At 42.9% G+C, this 23,414-nt stretch overlaps 1 protein-coding gene across 5 annotated transcripts in view; it reads left to right on the top strand.

Annotated features, from left to right (window-relative positions):
* Positions 1–23,139, top strand: part of LOC126194812 (gastrula zinc finger protein XlCGF17.1-like) — a 118,107-nt gene extending 94,968 nt beyond the window's left edge. For 3 of the 5 annotated variants that reach the window (XM_049933132.1, XM_049933129.1, XM_049933130.1), the window contains 2 exons: positions 8,314–8,351; positions 20,221–23,139. In XM_049933132.1, the coding sequence (XP_049789089.1) occupies positions 8,314–8,351; positions 20,221–21,007 (825 nt within the window). In that variant the 3' untranslated portion in view covers positions 21,008–23,139. The remainder of the gene's footprint in view (positions 1–8,313; positions 8,352–20,220) is intronic. The other 2 variants (XM_049933133.1, XM_049933131.1) reach the window with 2 other exon arrangements.
* The last annotated feature ends 275 nt before the right edge of the window (positions 23,140–23,414 follow it).

Here is a 23,414-nt window from a genome sequence, read left to right as displayed (position 1 = left end):
GGACTCTAGTTTTCCATTTCACTTCCAACGCTCTCTACTTCTTTTCATTAATAAATACATGTTTCCAATTGTTGGGTCTGACCTGCCAACATTTTTCAAAATTTTTCAGAACTATGGATCGTGCAGGAGTCGCCCAGTGTGGTGTGTGTTCCACCTTTTTGCATTTCCATCTTAGCACCCTTCCTTTTCAGTAAGGTAGTACACCAAAGCCCAGCATGGTAGCCATCCCAATGTGGAGGGAACTTGTCAGGTACTTGCACGGTAGTAGCCCCTGACCACGCAGGGATCACATGGTTGGTCCCCGAGCTAAAACCTACCCATTTATGCCAAGAAGTACATGCCCATCATGACTGGAGCACAAGGGCTCGGAATAGTGGATTACCAGCCAGGTATCTGTTGCTTGCTGAGGCTGGGTGGCACCCATGGGGAAAGCCTTGTTTGTAGAGGGTGGCACCATGGAGGATGATTTGAATATGAAGCAGATGAAGTTTTCTTCCAATGTCTTCAGAAGGAAAGAATTCATTCAACATAGAGAGATACAACACCAAAATGTTTCCTTCCCTGGTTACGCTGTTGGAGGAACCTTGGGCAACAACAAGCAGAGAAATACTCCCTGCCTGCACCCCCTCCCCCCCCCCCCACGCCACCTCATTACCTGGTTTGTACAAGGACAGGGGGTGATTATTTTTTTGGCCATAAAGCCTACATTCTTTGTGGAGATCATACAGGACAGGTTTTGGGAGTTGCAGCTATCTTCAAAATGAAGAGTGGACTAATTTTGATTAAAACAGCATCCCCTGCCCAGTCATGGGTGTTGCTTGCTTGTGACAAGCTGAGTAATGTTATAAAGACTAGCACACTCCATAATAGTCTCAACATGATTCAAGGCATCATTTTCCATTGTGACTGCCTCCTGCAGTCTGGTTATGAGCTAAGCACCAACTTGGAGTGACTGGGTGTACACTTTGTCATGTCCAGAGTGAGCCAGAGGACTTTCATCTTGGTCTTTGAGGGCAATTCATTGCCTGAAAGGTCAGGGTGATGGTATACCTATGTGATGTGATACCGTACATTCCCCCCATATGCAGAACTATGAAATTCTGGCACGTCTTCATGTTATGATGCCAGCCCCGTCTGTACAGATAGTGGACGATCGTTGCATGTCAATATTCCCTGTGCCGCACGTCCCCCCCCCCCCTCCCCAACCCCAACCCCACACTGTCTGCATCAACTATGGGGAGCACCATTCTCTCTACTTACCAGACTGCACTGTCTTTCAGAGAGAGGAAGAAAAATATAAGAACATAAGATTCTGGACAGACTGACATACTAAGAGGTCAGGAAAAAGTATGAGCATCTATATCCTGCATGCATGATAGTGTTGTACACTACAACTATGGCGATTTCCCCCCTCTGCTGACAGTAATCTCCTCCATTTTGCATCCTACAGGGAGCCCTCAGGGCTGCTTGACCATGGCTGCTCCCCTGATGGTTGGGGGCTCTCCCCCCCATCCACTTTGGGAGCAATGGCTCCTCACCCACAGGGATGCTGATCCCCATGCCCCAGACAGACACACATCACCCTTGTATGACTTCTCATGCCAGAAAAGGATCCCTCAGGACACTCCCCTGCAAGGTTCCCGCCTGTCTACAACTTCTACAACTGGATACCAGCCAGTGGCTGACATAGCCATAGACTGCTGGTCATAGGGCTTGACGATCTTCTTTGGTCCCCGAGACTAATTCAGGGAAGCTCTTCCTCGAGATCACACCACACAGAATGTCTCAGAACCTGTGTGTCTTCATACCATAGCCTCTCAACCAGTGGCAGTAGGTAACCCTAGGATATAACCTGCATCTTTGGACCCTTCACATCCACACAGTATACCAACAGCACGTTTCTCCAGAGGAATTGTAGTGCTTTTTTATTTTCCATCTGGCTGAGCTACATCATCTCTTAAGCGCCCCCCCCCCCCTGCTTTCTGCATTGTACTTCAGGAAACTTTGTTTTCAGCAACATGGACCCCCGCCATTTGTGGCTACCATGGATATTTTAAGAATTGCACCAATTATGATAGGGTGTCACGTGGTGTTTGCACAAACGTTCTGAACTCTGTTTATAGCAAACTTAGGCCTATTTATACAATTTTGGAGGCTGTGGCTGTTCAGGTAAGGGCATTTCAGGATTTTAACGTCTGTAATTTTTATCTCCCATCCAGTGGCGGAGTGCCTCGGAACGTATCGTCTGCATTGGTTTCTCAACTCCCCCCGCCTTTTGTAATCTTGGGCGACTTCAGTGCCCGTAACCCTTTGGGGTGGAACCACAATCACAGATTGTGGTAAAGACATGGAAAACTTACTGACAGATCTCGACCTCTAGTCTCTTGAATACTGGTGCCTCCACACACTTCATTGTAGCACATGGAACTTACTTGGCCATTGATCTTTCCATTTGTGGCCATGATCTTCTCCCGTCCATCCACTGGAGGTTACATGATGGTTGATCTGTGTGGTATCGACCACTTCCCGGCCTTCCTGTTCCTGCCCTTGTAGATGGGCTCTCCACAATGCCGACTGGGGTGCTTTCACCTCCACTGTCACTCTGAGCTCCCCACTAAATGGAGTCATTGGACTATTCGTGATCCCCTCTTGGTGGAGTGGAAATTGCCGAGACCATTAAAGATCCTAGGAGATTCTCCAACTCCATAAGTGGCATCCATCAATGGTGCACCTCATTGTCTTTGAATGCCTCCATCATTAATAAAACAACAGAAGCAAGAATGCTGTGAACGGTTCATTTCAACCATTGGACTATTTATGCCTTCTTTGGAGGTTTGGGTGAAGATAAGATACCTTTGTGGATACCAGTCATCTACAGGTGTGCTTGGTATTTTCTTGAATGGTGCTATTTTCAATGGCCCAGACGCCATAGCTAAACATTTTGCTCTGCATTGTGTTTGAGCCTATGCATCTGAGAACTATCAATGGCAGGAGAGCATCATTATCTTGGTACTGAAATGTGGTAAGCATCCCTTGTAGATGGACAGCTATCATCCAATTAGTCTCACCAAGGCTCTCTCTAAGTTGCTTGAATGCATGGTGAGCCGGAAGCTGTGTTGACTGCTTGAATGTCGCGGCTTTCTGGCTCTGTCCCAGGACGGTTTTTGCCAAGGCCATTCCACTGTTGATAATTTGGTTTTCCTGGAGTCTGCCATCTTGGATAACTTTGGACCGACATCAACACCATATTGCTTCCTTATGCAACATACAAAAGGCTTATGACATCACATAATGATACCATGTCCCCACTACCTTACATCTCATTTCCAATTTTTGTCCAGAACTTCTTGTCGCACCATAGTTTCCAGGTTTGAGTTGGTGCTTTACATGTTACCCCCACACCCAAGAGAATGGTTCCCCACAAGGGTCTGTATTGAGTGTTCCACTCTTTTTAGTGGCCATCAATGGCCTAGCAGCAGCTGTGGTGTCTTCAGTATCACCCTCCTTGTGTGCTAATGATTTTTGCTTTTACAATTGCTCCTCTTAATTGGGTGTTGCTGAACACAGACACCAGGGTGCAATTTGAAAGGCACAGTCATGGGCCATCATTCACAGCTTTCAGTTTTTCACCACCAAGATTCGTGTTGTGCACACCTGTCGTCATCGTATTCATTCACAACCAGAACATTACCTCGATGACCAATTACTCACCATGGCGGAGACTTACCAGATTTTGGGACTGGTCTTCTATGCCCAGCTGACGTTGCCTCCCCATCTTTGCCAGCTTAAGTAAAGATGCTGGCTACACCCTAATATACTTCACTGCCTCACTAACACCAACTGGGGTACAGACGTCTGCAGCTGTACAAAGCTCTGATCCAGCCCAGTCATCATTATGGAAGTCTGACATATGGTTCAGCATCACCCTCAGAATTGTAGTCACTGTACCAGATACTCTACTGTGGGGTCTGAATTGCAATAGGAGCCCTTCAAACTAGCCGTGTGAATAGCCTACTTGCGGAGGCTGGGGTCCCTCCACGACAGATCAGGCACCAACAGCAGCCACTCAGTTATGCTATACACATTCGCAGATACCCTAAGCACCCTACCATGTCCTTTTTCCTAGTAGGGAGTTCTACCTCCCACAACGGAGACCCAGTTTGCAGTTCAACTACAGTGTCTCTGCTCTGAATTCCAACTTCCCCACTGTCGCCTTTTGTCAGGGAGCATGGCGTGTACCCTGATCTCGGATCTATCTCGATTTATCCTTTGGACTGAAAGATTCAGTTTACACCATGGTGTTTCACCACCTGTTCCTGGCTGTCCTCAATGCATTTCCAGGTTAGGAAGTGGTATACACTGATAGCTCAGTGACGGATGGATGGATGAACTGGTTTTGCACACAAGCATGCAAGGTGCAGTGAACTACACTCCTTACTTAATGGCTGCAGTGTCTTTACTACTGGATTGGTGGCCATCAAATGAGCCCTTAGTCATGCTTGTTCTGCACTAGCAAGATGCTTCTAATCTGCAGTGACTCTGATCAGCCTTCAAGCTGTAGACCAGTGCTCAGTGCTACCTTAATCAACTATTAGTTACAAGCATCCAGCAGCTTATTTCAGACCTCCATCAAGCTGGACGGTTGGTTGCCTTTGTTTGGACCCCTGGACATGTTGGGATCTCAGGAAATGAAGATACCAACCTCTTGGCAAAGTTGGCTACCAGGATGCTGATTTTGGAAATGGGGTGTCTCAGAACTGGACCTTTGGTCAGCTGTATGCCATCAATTGTTAAATGTCTGGAACTTGGAATGGTTCACCCTGGACTTCCTAAACAGAGGGTAATAAAGCAGACCATGATAGCATGGCAGCCTTCACATCGCGCTTCTTGAGGGAATCCTCTGTCCTTCGTCAACTACGCTTTGGCCACACTTTCGTGACCCACAGCCACATTGTCCAAGGTGAGGACCCACCTTATCGCTGATGTGGTGCCTGCCTGACAGTGACACCCACATCCTGCTAGACTACCCAAATTTGGCTGCTTTGTGGTGATCTCTTAATCTTTGGGACACACTGCCTCTGGTGCTAGCGGCTAATCTGGATTTACATTTCACGCATGAAGGTTATTTCTGCTTATCTCTGGTGAGGTGGAGCACTTCGGCCTCATTGACTGCCAGTGGGTTGGAGGGACGCCCTTCACCTGCTCTGGCCATGGGTCCCATGGCAGCCCTTACTCCTACTCTTTTCACCTTTTTATTTTCCTTGATCTTGTATGTTCGCCATTTTTAATATTATATCTTTCCTAAAATTTCACCATCTTTTTTGTTGTGTTCGGACATGAGGGTAGGTCTCTCTCCACATACCACGCTCTGGGCACCTCTTAAATGCATTTTGCACAGAGCGGCTCGCCCACCTTGCCACTTTTCCTTGATTTTATCTCTGTCTTATTGTGCTTTGTTTAAAATTGGGATGCCCAGATTTGCCTTTTTGTCACCCTCTTGTGAGGATTATTCCTAGTTTGATACATATAGGATGAAGGGTTTGATGACCTCTCAGTTTGGGCCCTTTAACTCTAACAAGCAACCAATCAACTCTAAGTGTTAAATTTTGTTGATAAAATTCTCAATTTGATTATGACAGTGAATTACTCAGACACATGATTCAAACTAATAAATTTGCAACAGCTTTAATTATAATAATGTCTTTCAAATGTCAGATTCTTCAGTCTACCTCCATGTTACTACAATCACTGTCCACTGTATCAAGCTTTCAGCTGGTGGCTGTGGTGCTTCATTTGCCTTTGACAGTGGTTCCCACTAACATGAGTGAAATATTATGCAGTAGGAAGCACATGTCAACCTAAAAACTGAGTGTAAGTATTGGTTGAATCACAATTTATTTGATAGCAAAAGACCTATATAGTTTGATTAGATACCCGTTCAGGGAGCTGTTGTTGCTACACTTGATTCTGACAGTTTGGTGCTTAGTTTGGTATGTCATCAAAGTGTTGGAGATTCCAGAGTTGCTGAGGCATAAAGAAGTGCCTCCTCTGCATTCCGAGGAATTTGTGGTTTCTAGTCTATAAAATCTGGTCTGATGCCCCCACTGATGCCTTAGCAGGAGGTGTCAAACTGTCTACATCTACATCTACATCTACATCCATACTCCGCAAGCCACCTGATGGCGTCAGTGCAGACACCTCTCTTACCTCTATACACTACTGTTTGGAGAGAGTGAAACACCATGACCAAGAGATGTGATTATGATGAAATTTGTTCGACCGATGTGGCACATGACACTACACAAATGACAGACCTGTACATGCACTATGACTGTGTAAATTCAGTATGGAGTAGTGCCGTCATGTGTTGCAATCAGAGCCACTAGACATCATCGCATGGAATCAAAGAACACCTGAATATGCTGCTGTGGAATACTCTGTCATGCGGTTTGTAGGTGTGGCCACAGAGCTTCAACTGTGGCCACAGGAGGCCCTGATCGTACAGGAGGCCCTGAACGAATGTGATGCCAACTGACTGTATCCCAGAAATGTCAGGTGAACTGGCAGGCTAGTGAAGCACTGGTACATATTATTTTTCAAAGAAGGCTTGCACATTCCTCGCCACATGGGGCCAGGCATTGTTCTACTGAAATATGGTGTGTGGAATCGATTTCAGGAGGGGCAGTGCCTCAGGCTGGTAAATCTCTGTGATGCAGTGGTAGCTGTTCAGATTGCCCTCAAGACATAGGAGGCAAGATCACATGTTATAGGCAGTGGCACCCCAAACCATTTCACATGGCGTTTGTCCATTATGAATGCAGTCTGCCAGATTGTGTTCACCACAATGGCATTGAACACATATGTGGCCATCACTGTAGGACAATTGAAGCAGGACTCATCTGAAAACACTACATTTTGCCACTCAGCATGGCAGAGTCGGCATTCACATGCCCATTGCAGTTGGTAGCATGGTGGGTTCTGGTCAATGCAAGCTGACACAATAGCACACTTGCCACCAGTCCAGCCCACAGAAAATAGACATGTCCACACCTGTTGCAGTGCTGCTGCATTCGGCCAACACTGTGAACAAAGCTATTCCGTCCATTACAGCCAAGAGGACAAGATGACAGTCATATTGCGGAGTGGTCATATTGTGTCATCTGATATCCTGTCAGAACTGTGTACAACGCTCTTCTCTCCACTGGTTCCATAAACACCTTGCTGTTGAAGCAGTGTGCCCAGTACAATCCACAGTTTTATGGAACGACAAACCCACCTCCCAGAGACCAATCATTCTGCCCTGTTTGTGCCAGTATTCCACCCTGTGATGTTGACAAGGCATAGTGGCACTTTGTTACACATTTTGATTTTGTATGACAGCTCCACATCGACTGAGTGTCACGTAACACTGATCTATCCAGACACACAAAAGTGGGTGCTGTTGGGCTTATGTGCACACCAGCTCTCTGCCATTTAAATCACTTATCATGGTTCTTTTGTTCTACACATCCTCTTATCCTATGGTATTGCAGACTGTTACTGCTGAGTGCTTCACTTGTTACAAACAGTACTGTACTACTCTGGCACTGACCTGACACCACATAATGGGTTGTAAGACATGGTACACCTGTGTGCATGTGATGTCAGATTCCCAGTGCCAAGGCTGCATAGCATCATCTGGTCTGTTTTATTTCGCAGTAAAATTATTGTCTAGTTTCATAATCTTTGTTCTTTCACTCTTTGCTCCCCTGGAATCCAAACACATGCAGGTGGTGCAAAACATTTTAGAAAGGAGAGCTGCAGCCTGTGTTGGTATGTGGTGCCAGATACATCAGCCAGAATCAAAATGTTTGAAAAAAAATTCACATGACCAATTTTCTTTTCTGTAGAAAAGAGCTATTTTAGTGTCCTGCTGAAGTTAGAGAAGATTGATGTTTCCCATGCAGTTACCATAACATCTTGTACAGTAGTGCTTTGTACTGTTTGTTGAACACTGCCACACACACTGACTTTGGGATGCCAAAAGTTACAAATTTACTTTGTGTCAAATCATGGCTTGGTGTTTTCTGCTTGAAACCTTCCTGAAGAGCTAACAGATATTCTGCATGTTATTCATGTCAACAGAGGGTGATATCTTATTGATTTCATAACTTGTGCTTCAAAAGTGTGTGTAATATTGAAATATTATATATTATTCCCTGGAAATGTAATGACTTGGAACTATCTGTATATATTTGCAATTTAATCACCAAACAAAAATATTGTTTGGTGATAGTATGAGTTGTTACCTGATTTTATTCTTAATTTTTACAGGTACATCATTCCGAGGACAGAGATTCAGTTCTTGAAAGGTATTCTTTTCATTTTAGTATCATTTTTTAGAAATAGTGTTCACAATGAAAAAATAATTGTGAAACATTCTGTTTGCTGTTGTCAATGTAATTTCGGTGTGATTCCACCTGCTCACAGTTTTATATCTATTTTCAAACCTCAACCTACTATGTAGTCATAAAAAAGAAATAATTTTTGTGCCCAAGGTTGTAAATGCAAGTTTAACACCTGCTACTAATAAGGTTGCCACTTCAGGGATGTTCTCCTACCTAACCTGTTAAAATAATTACAGAATTGCAAAATAAGGCTACCGTGGTAGAGGTAATGGTGGATATTGGCATTGCCTCAGGCCAGTAGGTAAACGTGTGCACCATGGTGGCAAGGGGTTAGTGGCAGCCATCATAGGGCCGACAATGTCCACTTAAACATGTGTGAAGCAATGCCGAACACATGGAAAGGAGGCGATGGGGGCATGTGTACAGTGGCTGACCTCGGCACTCTGGCAAGCAATACATTGCAGGCGTAGTCCGGAAGCGGCGTCCGATGAAGGTGGGCAAGCTCTGTGCCATTCTCCTGGGTGATGTTAAGTGCCGTGTAGTCCAGTGATGAAGCAACTATATAAGCACTAACACAGGGATGTGGGCTGCGGATAGGTGGCGTTGGGGGGGGGGGGGGGGGATGTGGGTCAACCATGAGGCGTGCAGAGATAGTCCATGCAGCTGTGATAAACACAGTGTTCAGGTGGTGCAAGTGGTCAAAGCACCTGCCTAATAAGCAGGAGATCCCGGGTTCTAATCCTGGTTTTCACTAGTCGCTGCCGATGCCACACGAAGTCCTGATGCAGCTGGTGTCAATGATCCCTCCCCTTTGCTTCCTTTCTGTCCCCTCGTCCTTCAATTTAAATCACTTGTTGTTTAATTAGCATCAGTAACAGTGATTTTTGAATGCACATCAGTTGACACACAGCTGATAATTTTACAATTAAAAAAATATATTCCTATTAAACATCACTTTTTACCTAACAGCACAAAATGGAGTTTATATAAAAGAATTATCCAATGCCACATCGAAAATCCCTTTCCCATTTAATGACAGTTTCCTTGAAAAAGACAAGTTAATAAATCGTGTTGAAAATTTTGTAATAAAGGATTGAAAGACTGTAATTACTGACTAGCACATAATAATAGTTTAATGAACAGAAAACAGAACTTTTTATTCCATATTATTGTCCAGAAATTTTGCTACTTAATTCCAGAAAGTTTAATGTGAAATAGTTATTGACCATGTGGGGGGAGGTGGTACTAGGTGTATCAGAAGACTGTCGTGGGAGTCTAATTTTTTTTATCTTGCTGTTTTTTAAAATATTAAATTTCCTCCATAAAAATTGTTGAACCAAATATGTTTGTTATTTCAGAAGATCATTTGAAAACATTTATTGACTTGAAAGCAAGCTATACTTCCAACCTTTAAAGCTGATCATTCCATTCCTGGACGGCTACCTAATTACACCAGATTCTCTCTGATACTGAATAGTATTTTTTTCATCTCGTGACATATATGTCACGATATATATAGTTATAATAGAGGGAAACATTCCACGTAGGAAAAATATATCTAAAAACAAAGATGATGTGACTTACCAAATGAAAGTGCTGGCAGGTCGACAGACACACAAACAAACACAAACATACACACAAAATTCAAGCTTTCGCAACAAACTGTTGCCTCATCAGGAAAGAGGGAAAGACGAAAGGATGTGGGTTTTAAGGGAGAGGGTAAGGAGTCATTCCAATCCCGGGAGCGGAAAGACTTACCTTAGGGGGAAAAAAAGACGGGTATACACTCGCACACACACATATATATGTGTGTGTGCGAGTGTATACCCGTCCTTTTTTCCCCCTAAGGTAAGTCTTTCCGCTCCCGGGATTGGAATGACTCCTTACCCTCTCCCTTAAAACCCACATCCTTTCGTCTTTCCCTCTCCTTCCCTCTTTCCTTGAGGCAACAGTTTGTTGCGAAAGCTTGAATTTTGTGTGTATGTTTGTGTTTGTTTGTGTGTCTGTCGACCTGCCAGCACTTTCATTTGGTAAGTCACATCATCTTTGTTTTCACGATATATATATAGAGTAGCAGCCTCTGGTGCATAGTGCACACCTGACCCATTTAGGGGCACCCTACACTTCTTAACACTGTAGTACAATTCCAGGAAGTCAGAGTGCAACTTGTCACAGAACCTTCAAAGCCTCTAGTACTACAGTGTTAAGCAGTGTAGGGTGCCCCTAAATGGGTCAGGTGTGCACTATGCACCAGAGGCTGCTACTATATATATAATCATTCCACATAGGAAAAATATATCTAAAAACAAAGATGATGTGACTTACCAAATGAAAGTGCTGGCAGGTCGACAGACACACAAACATACACACAAAATTCTAGCTTTCACAACCAACGGTTGCTTCGTCAGGAAAGAGGGAAGGAGAGGGAAAGATGAAAGGATGTGGGTTTTAAGGGAGAGGGTAAGGAGTCATTCCAATCCCGGTAGCGGAAAGACTTACCTTGGGGGAAAAAGGATAGGTATACACTCGCGCACACACACACGTATCCATCCGCACATACACAGACACGAGCAGACATTTGTAAAGGCAAAGAGTTCGGGCAGAGATGTCAGTCGAGGTGGAAGTACAGAGGCAAAGATGTTGAAAGACAGGTGAGGTATGAGCGGCGGCAACTTGAAATTAGCGGAGGTTGAGGCCTGGCGGATAACGAGAGGAGAGGATATACTGAAGGGCAAGTTCCCGTCTCCGGAGTTCTGACAGGTTGGTGTTAGTGGGAAGTATCCAGATAACCCGGACGGTGTAACACTGTGCCAAGATGTGCTGGCCGTGCACCAAGGCATGTTTAGCCACAGGGTGATCCTCATTACCAACAAACACTGTCTGCCTGTGTCCATTCATGCGAATGGACAGTTTGTTGCTGGTCATTCCCACATAGAAAGCTTCACAGTGTAGGCTGGTCAGTTGGTAAACCACGTGGGTGCTTTCACACGTGGCTCTGCCTTTGATCGTGTACACCTTCCGGGTTACAGGACTGGAGTAGGTGGTGGTGGGAGGGTGCATGGGACAGGTTTTACACCGGGGGCAGTTACAAGGGTAGGAGCCAGAGGGTAGGGAAAGTGGTTTGGGGATTTCATAGGGATGAACTAAGAGGTTACGAAGGTTAGGTGGACGGCGGAAAGACACTCTTGGTGGAGTGGGGAGGATTTCATGAAGGATGGATCTCATTTCAGGGCAGGATTTGAGGAAGTCGTATCCCTGCTGGAGAACCACATTCAGAGTCTGATCCAGTCCCGGAAAGTATCCTGTCACAAGTGGGGCACTTTTGTGGTTCTTCTGTGGGAGGTTCTGGGTTTGAGGGGATGAGGAAGTGGCTCTGGTTATTTGCTTCTGTACCAGGTCGGGAGGGTAGTTGTGGGATGCGAAAGCTGTTTTCAGGTTGTTGGTGTAATGGTTCAGGGATTCGGGACTGGAGCAGATTCGTTTGCCACGAAGACCTAGGCTGTAGGGAAGGGACCGTTTGATGTGGAATGGGTGGCAGCTGTCATAATGGAGGTACTGTTGCTTGTTGGTGGGTTTGATGTGGACGGACATGTGAAGCTGGCCATTGGCCAGATGGAGGTCAACGTCAAGGAAAGTGGCATGGGATTTGGAGTAGGACCAGGTGAATCTGATGGAACCAAAGGAGTTGAGGTTGGAGAGGAAATTCTGGAGTTCTTCTTCATTGTGAGTCCAGATCATGAAGATAAAAGTAAAGCACTAGTGTCATATCTCAACGAGGAGCATGAAACTTTCAGTGCAGGGCAGAAGCACATAGAGGGACTATGGGTCAAGTTTAAAAGAATAGTTTACCATGAAGTGCATAGATAAATAACCAGTAGGGCAGTTTATGAAGGGAGGGACCCTTCATAGTTCACACTCAACTACTAAATAGACAGAGACTGCTGCATAATAGTTTTAAAACAAAGCAAAGGGTTATAGATAGCGAGATGCTGAATGAAACACATTTGGCTGTCAAGAGCAATGTGTGAAGCCTTCAGTGATTAACATAGCAAAATAGTGTGGAAAGATCTTTCACAGATCCCAAAGAAATTCTGGTCTTATGTAAAGGCTGTAAGCGGCACCAAATGTAGCATCTAGTCACTCGAGGATGAGTCAGGCACTGAAATTGAAATTGAGTGTAGAAATACGAAAGCAGATATTCTTAACTCCATTTTCAAGTGTTTCTTTACAAAGAACAACCTGGGAGAACTGCCCCAAATTACTCCTCCTGCCACTGGAAAGGTGAGTTAAATAAGTATTAGTGTCACAGTGGGGTTGAGCAACAGCTGAAATTGTGAAAATAAATCGAGCAAAGCTCCAAGGTCCCAATAGAATCTCATCAGATTCTATACTGAATTTGAGACTGAATTGGCCCTCTTTTAACTATAATCTGTTGTAGATTCCTTGAACAAAAAGCTCTGCCCCATAATTGGAGGAAAGGAAGGGTCACAGCTGCTTACAAGAAGAGTAGGAGTAGTGATCCACAAAACTACTGCCCAGTATCTCGACATTGATTTGTTGTAGAATTTTAGAACATATCCTGAGCTCAAACATAATGAGGTATCTCCTCCATGCCTCCCAGCCTGGATTTTGAAAATGTAGATCATGTGAAACCCAACTCACACTTTCCTCATTTGACATACTGAAAGTTTTGAATAAGTGCAGTCAGGTAGATGCAGTATTTCCTGGTTTCTGAAAAGCATTTGACTGGGCATCACATCTGTGCTTATTGTCAAAAGTACTATCATTTGGAGTGTCAAGTGAAGTTTGTGACGAGATTGAGGATTTTTTGGTAGGAAAGTTGCGGCATGCTATTTTGGATATTGTGTCATTGACAGATGTAGAAGTAACTTCCAGCGTCCCACAGAAGAGTGTGTTGGGGCCTGTACTGTTTATTTTGTATATTAATTATCTTGCAGACAATATTAATAGTCACCTCCAAATTTAAATAGTAATCTCAGACATTTTTCAGATGTTGCAAATTATCTACAATGAACTATCGTCTGAAAGAAGCTATGTAAATATGTGGTCTGATCTCGCTAAGATTTGAAAGTGGTGCAAATTGAGAACTTCCTTTAAATGTTCTGAAATGTAAAATTGTGAACTTCAAAAAAGAAAAAGAAAATAGTATCGTATGACTATAATATCAATGAGTCACTGTTGGAATCAGCCAGCTCACTTTGTAGGGATATGAAGTGGAATTATCACTTAGGCTTAGTCTTGAATAAAGCAGGTGGCAGACTTTGGTTTATTGGTAGAAAAGTGGGGAAATGCAGTCTACAAAGGAAACTGCTTAAAAATCACCCATGGACCCCATCCTAGAATATTGCTCAAGTGTGTGGGTTGTGTACCAGATTGGACAAATGGGGGATATTGAACATATACAGGGAAGGGCAGCACGAATGGTCATACGTTTGGAGGGCATCCCAGAAATTCTGAAAAAATTGAAGTGACACACTCTTGAAGATAAATGTAAACTATTCCAAAAAGTTTTGAGAACTGTGTGTAAACAAGGACTCTAGGAATATACTATGTCAGTCTGTAGGAACTACGTGTCCCTCATGAAGGGATCATCAGGACAAGATTAGATTAATTACAGCACAGAGGCACTTAAACAGTCATTCTTCCCATGCTCCGTCCTTGATTGGAATGGGTAGAAACCCTAATAGCTGGTACGATGGGACATATCATCTGCAATACGATTCACAGTGGTTTGCAGAGTGTAGATGTAGATGTAGATGTTTACATGGGCACCCAAGTGTTAGTTCCAGCTCCAATGCTGGTAAAAACCTAGGTAATATAGACATGTAAAACATTTTTTTGAAATCCATGAGGAAACTCTTCAGTTCAGACTTAAAAGAGTTTGGGCTACTGCTAAGATGTTTGAGTTCTTGTGGTAGCTTATTGAAAATGGATACAGCGGAATACTGCACTCCTTTCTGCACAAGAGTCAAGAAAGTGCATTCTACATGCAGATTTGATTTCTGCCTAGTATTAACTGAGTGAAAGCTGCTAACTCTTGGGAATAGGCTAATATTGCTAACAACAAACGACATTAAAGAAAACATATACTGTGAGGGCAATGTCAGAATTCCCAGATTTTTGAATAGGGGTCGAAAAGAGGTTCTCGAACTCCTGTTTTTGAGCCAAAAATACCCTTTTTGAATCAGAAGAATTACCCCAAAAAATAATACCATACGACATAAGCGTATGAAAATATGCGAAGTAGACTACTTTTCGTGTTGAAGTGTCACTTATTTCAGATACTGTTCTAATGGTAAATAAAGCAGCATTTAGCTTCTGAACAAGATCCTGGACATGGGCTTTCCACAACAGCTTACTATCTATCCGAACGCCTAGGAACTTGAACTGTTCCGTTTCGCTTATAATATGCCTATTCTCTCTGATCAAAATATCGGTTCTTGTTGAATTGTGAGTTAGAAACTGTAAAAACTGAGTCTTATTGTGATTTAGCATCAAATTATTTTCCACAAGCCACGAACTTATTTCATGAACTTCATTATTTGTTACTGTTTCAATATTACACACAAGATCCTTTACTATCAAGCTGGTGTCATCAGCAAACAGAAATATTTTTGAATCACCTGTAATACTAGAAGGCATATCATTTATATAAATAAGAAACAGCAGTGGCCCCAGCACCGACCCCTGGGGAACGCCCCACTTAACAGTGCCCCATTGGGACTGAACATCACTACCACTCTCAATATTGCGGAGAATTACCTTCTGCTTTCTGTTCTTAAAGTAAGAGGCGAACCAATTGTAAGCTACTCCCCTTACTCCATAATGGTCCAACTTCTGCAGTAATATTTTGTGATCAACACAGTCAAAAGCCTTCGTTAAATCAAAGAAAACACCTAGCGTTCGCAACCTTTTATTTAATCCGTCCAAAACCTCACAGAGAAAAGAGAATATAGCATTTTCAGTTGTTAAACCATTTCTAAAACCAAACTGAGCATTTGACAGCTAATTATGTGAATTTAAATGCTCCAGTAACCTTGTATATACAACCTTCTCGATAACTTTAGCAAACACCGTTGGCATAGAAATAGGTCTATAATTGTCAACATTATCCCTGTCTCCCTTTTTATAAAGTGGCTTCACTACCGAGTACTTTAATCGGTCAGGAAACCGACCAATCCTAAAGGAAAAGTTACAGATATGGCTGAGAACTGGGCTAACATACATAGAACAATACTTCAGTATTCTGCTAGATACCCCATCATATCCATGACAGTTCTTGGTCTTTAGTGATTTAATTATTTACTCAATCTCCCTCTTGTCAGTATTATGGAGGAGCATTTCAGGTAACAGTCTCGGAACACTTTTTTCTAAGAGCGCTATATGATTCCCTGTTGGGACTAGGTTTCTATTTAGTTCGCCTGCTATATTCAGAAAGTGAAATAAATACTGTACATATATGCGACTTATCAGTAACACGGACATTCCCACTACGCACTGATTCTATATCCTCGACCTGTCTCTGCAGACCAGCAACTTCCTTTACGACTGACCATATGGTTTTAATTTTATCCTGAGACTTAGCTATTCTATCTGCATACCACATACTTTTTGCCTTCCTAATAACATTTTTAAGCACCTTACAATACTGTTTGTAATGAGCTGCTGCATTTAGATTTTGACTGTTTCTAACGTTTTGATATAATTGCCACTTTGTTCTACAAGATATTCTTATCCCTCTAGTCAGCCACCCAGGCTGCCTGTTTGTGCTAGTACCCTGTTTTAAACATTCTAACGGAAAGCAACTTTCAAAGAGCATGAGAAAAGTCTTGAGAAAAGCATTATATTTATCGTCTACTGTATCAGCGCTATAAACATCTTGCCACTCTTGTTCCTTTATAAGGTTTACAAAGGTCTCTACAGCAACTGGATCAGCTTTCCTGAACAGCTGATGACTATATTTAACACGTGTTGCAGCACAAAACTCTTTTAAAGTTAAAATTTGTGCATCATGATCTGAAAGGCCATTCACCTTTTTGCTAACAGAATGCCCTTCTAGTAATGAGGAATGAACAAAAATGTTGTCTATGGTTGTTCTACTGTTCCCTTGCAGTCTCGTTGGAAAGAATACAGTTTGCATAAGATTATATGAATTAAAGAGGTCTACCAGCATCCTCTTCCTTGCACAATCACTTATACAATTAATATTGAAGTCACCACATATAACTAACTTTTTGTATTTCCTATAAAGTGAACCAAGAACCTCCTCTAGCTTTAGCAAAAATGTTGTGAAATCGGAGTCTGGGGATCTATAAATAACAACAGTTACAAGTTTAGCTCCCTTAAATTTAACCACACCTGCACAACATTCAAACACCATTTCAGTGCAGTACTTTGAAACATCAATTGACTCAAATGGGATGCCGTTTTTCACATACATGGCTACTCCCCCACACCGCAAAGAGCTCCTCAAAAAGCTGCCAGCCAACCTGTATCCTGGTAAAGGAAGCCTCTGAATTATCTCCTTATTTAAGAAGTGTTCAGATATACCAATAATTTCAGAGTCAACATCTATAAGCAGTTCACTAACTTTATCTCTAATACCTTGTATATTTTGATGAAATATACTAATTCCCTCATTACTCGGATACCTAAGCTTTGTCAAAAGTGATTCCCTTGTTAGAGAGACTTCTCTTAAGCAGGAATACCTATCAGCTGACTTCAATCTAAAAAAGGTGCAGCTCTAACACCCACTACTGCAGGAATTTTCCCATGAGTGATCCCACTAACCCCACCTATGCTGTCACCTATAAGCTTTGCCAATCTCCAAAGTTTCTCAGTGTACAAGAGAAAAATTAACTGCAGATGAAAACTGTGACTGAAACAGTCATCCACTAAGGCAGCAGAGACTGACATTGATAGGAGACAAGTCCTTTCTACGCACATGCTAACTCCATCTTCCCCACACCTGCTAAACTCATGCTCATAAATTAAGGATAATTGAAGAATGTGGTGCCACACAACGTGGCACTACACAAAACTGGTGCTAATAGCATAGGCACATAGGGAGCACACATGACACAGATCTGTAAGTCCACGGTATTGGTGATAAGTTGAAAAAGCCGTCCCGTGCTACAAAACGCCACTGTTTCCTGTGCGTGTACCCCGATGTCAATATGGGATATGATCACAATGCACACATACACAGGCCGCACAGCGGGTTGGCATACTCTGGATCAGGTGGTCGAGCAGCTGCTAGGGTATAGCCTCCCATTCCTGCACCAGTGCCTGTCAGAGCTCCTGCAGTGTCGTAGGGGTTTGAAGACGTGCAGCGATCCGGCGACCGAGAGCATCTCAGACATGCTTGATGGAATTTAGGTCTGGAGAACAGGCAGGACACTCCATTCACCTGATATCTTCTGTTTCAAGGTACTCCTCCACGATGGCAGCTTCGTGGGGCCAAGCGTTATCATCCATCACGAGGAAGGTGCAAAATGATGTCCCGGTACACCTAACCTGTTACAGTTCCTCTGTCAGACGTGCAGGGGTGTACATGCACCAATCATAATCACACCCCACACCATCAAACCAGGACCTCCATACAGGTCCCTTTCAAGGACATTAAGGAGTTGGTATCTGGTTCCTGGTTCACGCCAGATGAAAACCCGGCGAGAATCGCTGTTCTGACTATACCCAGACCCGGCTGTGAACATAACCTGGGACCACTGTTCCAATGACCATGTACTGTGTTCTTGACACCAGGCTTTACGGGCTCTCCTGTGACCAGGGATCAGTGGAATGCACCTTGCAGGTCTCCAGGCAAATAAACCATGTCTGTTGAGTCGTCTGTAGACTGTGTGTTTGGAGGCAACTGTTCCAGTGGCTGCGAAAGGTCCTGAGCAAGGCTACCTGCAGTACTCAATGGCTGTCTGCGGTACTGATGGTGAGATATCAGTCTTCTTGTGGTGTTGTACACTGTGGACGTCCCATACTGTAGTGCCTGGACACTTTTCCTGTCTGCTGGAATCGTTGCCATAATCTTGAGATCACACTTTGTGGCACACGGAGGGCCCGTGCTACGACCTACTGTGTTTGACCAGCCTCCAGTCACCTTAGTATTCTACCTCTCATAACGTCATCAATATGTGTTCTTTGAGCCATTTTCAACACACAGTCACCATTAGCATGTCTAAAAATGTCCGCACACTTACTCACTGCACTGTACTCTTGATATGCACCAACACACCTCTGCGTATGTGGACTGCTGCCAGCGCCACCTTGCGATGACCGCAGATCAGATGCACCATATGGTCATATGCCGAGGTGATTTAAACCCGCAAACTGCCCACCAGAGTGTTGTTTCACTATGTATCAGCATTATCTTTAATTTATGAGCATTAGTGTAGCTCCATCTTCTCCACTGGTGATCGTGGCAATCGCTGAATAACAAACATTGTTGCGAGATGTTCCACCTTTTTTCCACCAGGGTACAACGTCGCATTTATGGCTGAAGAGGTGGCATTTGCTGGCTCATGTAACTTCAGTACTATGTAGCATCATTGGATGATTTTTCTGGGCATGACTTCTTATCCTCGATTTGTTCCTCAAGACACCCTCTGCAATCCGTTGAAGTTTCTCAACTTTTCTGGGACACCCTGTATATTTCTTCCTTTCCCTGCAGCCCCCCCCCCATGCCCCCCCGCCCCTCATCCCCCCCATGCTCCCCCCCCCGCCCCTCATACCCCCCATGCTCCCCCTCCCCTCATACCCCCCCCCCTCTCAGGTATGGGTGCCCTTAGATGTTAACTTGTTTTTCTAGAGTCTTGTGCCACTACACGTTTTTATAGGTGCCATCTTGTTATGATCTGTTTTTAATACTCTGCTTGTTTTGTTAAGCCCATTCTCCTTAGTTTCTCCTATATTTTCTACAGCCTCCCTCTAACATTTCCATTCTCCTCACATTTCTTTTTCTTTCTTGTTCTTCAGTACTTATGTTTCTACCTCATATATTGCCCCTACCCTCTTCCATCCTTCCCATTCTCATAGGGTGATTTCCCTAAATCTCTGCAAAAATGCCGGAATGGTTCCTTTCAAAGGGCACGGCCGACTTCCTTCCCCATCCTTTCCAAATCCGATGAGGCCGATGACCTCGCTGTCTGGTCTCCTCCCCCAATAAACAACCCCCAACTCATTCTCCTAGTCCCAGGTACAAACAATATCCACTCTCTCCCTTCCACTTCCTCCCATCTTATCCAACCTACTCTCATCACTCCATGCCAGATATTACCCTCCATATCTTTTTTGCCCAGCCTGAATCTCTCTTTCTCTCTCTCTCTCACACACACACACACACACACACAAATCACACAATTTAGCAGATGATGATGATGATGATGATGATGATGATTGCAGTTAGTGTACACAACATTGGAAGCTGCAAGTAAAAAATGTGACGATAAATTAACATTTCTTTGCAGTATACTGTGGCAATGATTAACTTAAAGGTTAGTGGCTTTCGTAACGTTCTCCTTGTCTCCTACAAATGTGCATAAAGCTTTTAAAATATATTTGCCAGTGATGGAGTCATTTTCCTGTTTCCCTTAGTGGTAGCATAAATGTGTGTTGCTTGCTGTAGTAGTTACTGGCATTCATTTTTTGCAGTGTTCATAATCTGTTATTAATGTTTTCATGTATCCCAACAGTCATGAATAACAAAATAGTAGTGATCTCATATAGCAACTTATGTGCAGTGAAGTAACTTTCCCCCCATTTACAAACAATTAAATTATTTTAAACATGTATCTTTGAACAGATTTGTGGCATTCACTAGGCTGCCGAATCCTGCTGCTGATGACAACAGTGTTCCAGTGGAAGAAGCAGCCCTCCACGCAGAAACTCCTGCTTACCTGACGGATGACTCAAATTACACAACATTACCAGAAGAGTCAGAGTGTGATGGTAACAAGTTGTGGAACAGCAACTATAGTGAACATGGCAGTACTTTATCAAGATTGAGACTTGCTTTGAAAAAGAAGAGGCGTTCACGAACTGGAGAGAAAAGCTATCCTTGTAATGAATGTGGAAAGTCCTTCCCTAAGCCTTGTCAATTGAAATACCATATGCGTAAACACACCGGTGAGAGGCCCTACATTTGTGGCATCTGTGGAAAGACTTTTGCGAAAACAGCTCATCTGAATGTCCACAACCGTACACATACAGGTGAGAAGCCATTCAAATGTGACGTTTGTGGAAAATCGTTCCCCGATTCTGGCAAACAAAAGAGACATATGCGCTCACATGCAGGGGAGAAGCCATACGTGTGTGACATTTGCGGAAAGTGTTATACAGTCCACGGCAGTCTGACAAGCCACAAACGATCCCACACGGGGGAAAATGCATACAAGTGTGATGTGTGTAACAAAACGTTTCCTAGACCTAGTGTTCTTAAAGTCCACATGCGGTCACACACGGGGGAGAAACCCCATGAATGTGGAGTTTGTGGGAAAGGCTTCACTCAGTTTGGCAATCTGAAGAGGCATTTGCATTCACATATAATGGGGAGCCGGCTCAGTAGTGTAATGGTCAGCACTGCAGAGTAGGACGTGGTGTCCACAGCTCCTATTACGAGGACCTCCTCGAAGAATCCAGCTTCAATGGTTGAGGCTTCTTCAGATTTTGCAGGCTGAGAAGAAAATATATGGGAACCACTCAGCTTTGTGACTTGGCTTGCAATAAGGAAACAGATGCTTTGTGTTTCTCATACTATCTGCAGTAGCTGGGAGAGGCTGGAGAGATTGTGTTGACAGTCTGATCTGCCATGAGGCAGCACATGACCACCAGGGAAGAAAAGCAGCTTAATCGCTGAAGAAGTGGAGTAGTAAGAGAGAAGCAATAAAATATGAGGAATTGTTTTTGTTTGGGGGGACGGGGTGGCACCAGTGAACAAGAAGTTCACATCTGTGCTGTATGCAGAGAGATCTTTCAGACCATCCAGTCAAAACCAGTTGCTGCAGACAGGCTGAAGTCAATGCACTGTTGCCACATGTGTTATGTCTTCCGAGAATTGTGTAAAGCTGCCCTGTCCTAAGTGAATTTATGGATAGAGAATTCTGAAAGGATTATAGGCATTGCTTTGCATGCCTATCTGAGTTCCTGTACTGAGGACTGTCAAACTGAATTGATTTTAAGTAATTGAGAACACTAAATAAACTACTCATTATAGGCTTGTACTGTTTGCTGAAGCCTAAACTCAAGATGTTTTACAGGAACCTGAAGTTTCCTACCAGAGAAAAGTAGATTTGGGTTTGTGGTACAAAGATAACTAATTTTCATTCTACTTCTTCATGGATAAGAAATCTACTTGAGGGAAAAGAAAATTTTGGAATACTCCTATGTTTATGTACCAGGTATTTGAAAATGAATATTGGGATTTCAATGCTTTGTAGCATTTATTACATTCAACATAAAATAATAAATAAAACATCAAATGAAAGAGCAACTCAGTTTGTCATACAAATGTTCAATGTGAGCACCATTCATCACAGAGCACACACAGAGTTCTTCCCAGACCTTATCATTGTGTCTGCAGTAATTGTTGTAACAACTGCTTCAATCCAGTTTCCTATGTCACGTAGATCAGCTGTAGTGAAGGTATAGATAGAGATCCTTTAAGAAACCCAAAGACAAAAATTGTATGGCGTCGGATCGAGCGAACGTGGAGGCCACGTGAAACAAGCTCTGTCAACTGGACCCTAGCAGCCAACCCAGCCGTTGGATATGTCGTTGTTTAACAATCGTACTGAGTTATGCCAGTGAGGCAGTGCATTAACTTGCTGCAAAATACAGTTATGTGGTTCAGCTTCTTCCAGTTGAGGAAAGACAAATAGTTATAGTGCATCAAGATACAAAACACCAGCTACAGTTGCTTCATGGAAAAAGTAAGGCTCATAAGTATTCTGCTGGGATCTGATACCAAAAACATTTAATATAGGGGAGTCTCATTGCAACTGTACTATCTCGTGGGGATTTTCTGACCCCCGGATGTGTTCACATTTCCACATAGATGAAATGTTGATTCATCACTGAAGGACACTATCCAGAAAATCTTCATCGTCATGCAGTAAAATTTCATTTGCAAAGTTGGCATATGTGCTCTGTGACTAATGGTGCTCAGATGGAAAACTTAAAAGAAAAACTGTCTGAGTTGCTCTTTCATTTGATGTATTATTTATTATTTTAAGTTGAAGGTAATACATGCTACAAAGCCTTAAAATCCTGATATTCATTTTGAAACACCCGATATAAGCAGAATGATTTCATGAATGCAGACTTGCTGACACCTGAATGTTTGTGTGCTGCGTCTACTCATTCTGAAACTTCACTAAATGGTAAGCAGCAGCTTCCTGCTGCACTTAAATATAAGTACTCTTAAATGACAACAATACAGTGATGATTGTTCACCTTTTCATGGATGATTGAGTAAACTGACATTCAGCTTTAAATAAGTGACTGTTTACATATGAGCACATTTGTGACTATTTTTGTTCAAATGGAACAAAATTTTATAATGCAAGTAGCCAGCTATCATACAATTCAAAAATTATAACATCTTAAAAAAAATTGGTGTCATAAAGGTCCAATGTTTTGTAACATAAACAAACACACAGGATGCGGTGTGTAGTGATTAGTATTTGGCACCATATGGTTATGATGTATGTATCATCAAATAATAAAAATAAAAAATTGAAGAAGACTGTCATTTTATTTACAATATTAAATGTCAAAAATGTAATAATAATAATAATATAAAATAGAAAATATTAATATTTATTATTATTTCTTCTTTCTCTTCTCAGACGTTATGTCTGGTCAAAAATGGAAAGTGACGCGGACCTTGATCAAGCGTGACTTCCTTTTAACTGTTATTATTATTATTATTATTATCATCCCTGTTTAATATGCCGGAACCACCTCGAACTATCGGAAACTCGGACCATCGAAATTTAA

This window comes from Schistocerca nitens, chromosome 7 (assembly GCF_023898315.1).
Source record: "Schistocerca nitens isolate TAMUIC-IGC-003100 chromosome 7, iqSchNite1.1, whole genome shotgun sequence".
Lineage (NCBI taxonomy): Eukaryota > Metazoa > Arthropoda > Insecta > Orthoptera > Acrididae > Schistocerca > Schistocerca nitens.
The sequence above is the reverse complement of the archived record's forward strand: the minus strand, read 5'-3'. Positions and strand labels throughout refer to the sequence as shown.